Source organism: Echinops telfairi, unplaced genomic scaffold, assembly GCF_000313985.2.
Source record: "Echinops telfairi isolate 266 unplaced genomic scaffold, ASM31398v2 ScPeMD7_1;HRSCAF=3_0, whole genome shotgun sequence".
Lineage (NCBI taxonomy): Eukaryota > Metazoa > Chordata > Mammalia > Afrosoricida > Tenrecidae > Echinops > Echinops telfairi.
Window position 1 is genome coordinate 40,800,025 of NW_022103896.1, and position 1,800 is coordinate 40,801,824.

Genomic DNA, 1,800 nt, shown 5'->3' on the forward strand with positions numbered 1-1,800 from the left:
ACAGGTTCTTCTGCTGGCGGCGGCTGAACTCCAGCGCCCGGCTCCGGTGGCACCTTCGAGCCTTGTGGCATTTCCTCCTCGAGGGCTCTTTCTTCTGATGCGCTGCCTTCTCCGCCTGGGATTGCAAGAGGAGAAGGCAGAGGCGAGGTTGAGAGCATCTCGAGACAAAACCGAGAACCAGGAGTTCCGAGAAACGACCTTGACGCGGAAGTGGAGTGCCTCGGGGCTCCTCTGTAGTAGACTGAACTTCCCCAGCACCTCCCTTCCAGGCAGGCTGCTCCGAGGGACACAGACAAAGGCAGCCACAGGAAGAGCGAGGGTCTGAGAGCAGCACAGACCTGGGGAGGAGTCTCAGCCTGAACACTCACTAACTGGGCAAGCTTCCCAAGTCAGAAAGACCGCAATACTTCTAAAATGCCCAAGCACAAGAACGCAGGCTTACTAAACAGGAAGAGCTCCGTGGCGTAGCGGTTATGCCTTGGCCTGCGACCTGCAAGGTCAGTGGTTCAAAACCACCAGCCGGGCCGAGGGAAGCATTCCCATAGAGTTACTGTCGCCGGCTTTCTCGGTCTCTGGCTCTTGCCACGTGCTGGTGTTTGAGGACCCTCGCTGCTTCAGATGTACTGTCAGCCTGAATCAAGAAGAGTGAGCCAGACTTTAGGCTCAGGTCCTGCAGGGGGGCAAGGGAACAGCTCGCAAAATGAAGGTGGTACACAGAATAGCAACAGCTGATGAGGAAACGCTTCAGAGTCCTCTTTAACGATTGGCTGTGAGAAATCTAGCTGCTATCGGCGAGGCAGACATGATTAAAGAGGACGGGGCAGGCATGCATCCCTCCCTGCTAACACATTTGCTGTCGGTGGCCATGCAGCAGCCACACCAATCACAGCAATGCTTGCTGGGAGATGAAGTCAGCTTGGTGCTGGCAGCGTAACCAGTCGTAGGAAATTAGCTGAGCAGCTCCGGGGGTGAGGGCTGCATCGGAGACATGGACAAGGAACACGACAACGTTCAGGTCGTAGAGAAGCTTGATAAGGGTTCAGGATGAAGCTAACTAGTAACGGGAATATTATGTGTACTAAGAACGCTGTTTCTGCAGCTTTTATTATTATTTTTTGGTCATTTGATGTGCACGCTACTCTTCCTCCCAGGATGTGATATCCGGGTCAAAATGCTGCCTGGCTGGTAAAGCTTGAGGGTGTTCGGGTGTTAGGGTTCTTAATTTTTCTGTTTGTTGGGGAGTTTGGGGGGGGGGTGTACGGTGTATGTATGCATGTGGGGGTGTGTGTGTGTGCACAGTGGAGGGCAAGTTGGAAACAGTTCTATGTACCTTCCCCTTTCCGCAGTCGAAATAAAACAAATCTTTACATTAAAAAAAGGAGAGACTTTCTTGGAAACTCCCAGGGGTGGTTCTACCCGGCCCTATCAGCTCGCTGGGTGGTTCTACCCGGTCCTATCAGCTCGCTGCGTGGTTCTACCCGGTCCTATCAGCTCGCTGGGTGGTTCTACCCGGCCCTATCAGCTCGCTGGGTCGGCATCGACTCGATGCGAGTGAGCCTGGCTTTGTATTAGTAACCTCCCAGCAGCGCCTCAGGAGAAAGACCTGGCAATCTGTTTCCATGGAGATTACAGCCGGAAAAATCCTAAAGGGCAGCGCGCCTCTCTCCCAGTGGGGTCTCTTTGACTCAGAAGCATCCAGCGATGGCAGGGAGCAAGCCAGAAGAAAGCACACGCTCGTTTTTCGGTCTAATCGTTTTTAACCTCTGAGATTGTAACTAAAACCAAAACCAAGGGCCAAAG

The 1,800-nt window shown here is 53.4% G+C and overlaps 1 protein-coding gene across 1 annotated transcript in view; it reads right to left on the reverse strand.

Moving 5' to 3' along the window:
- The window catches only part of POP1 (POP1 homolog, ribonuclease P/MRP subunit), a 32,256-nt gene that overhangs the window by 21,979 nt on the left and 8,477 nt on the right, over positions 1–1,800 (reverse strand). Inside the window, exon 5 of the mRNA XM_004697702.2 lies at positions 3–115. Within this exon, the coding sequence (XP_004697759.1) occupies positions 3–115 (113 nt within the window). The remainder of the gene's footprint in view (positions 1–2; positions 116–1,800) is intronic.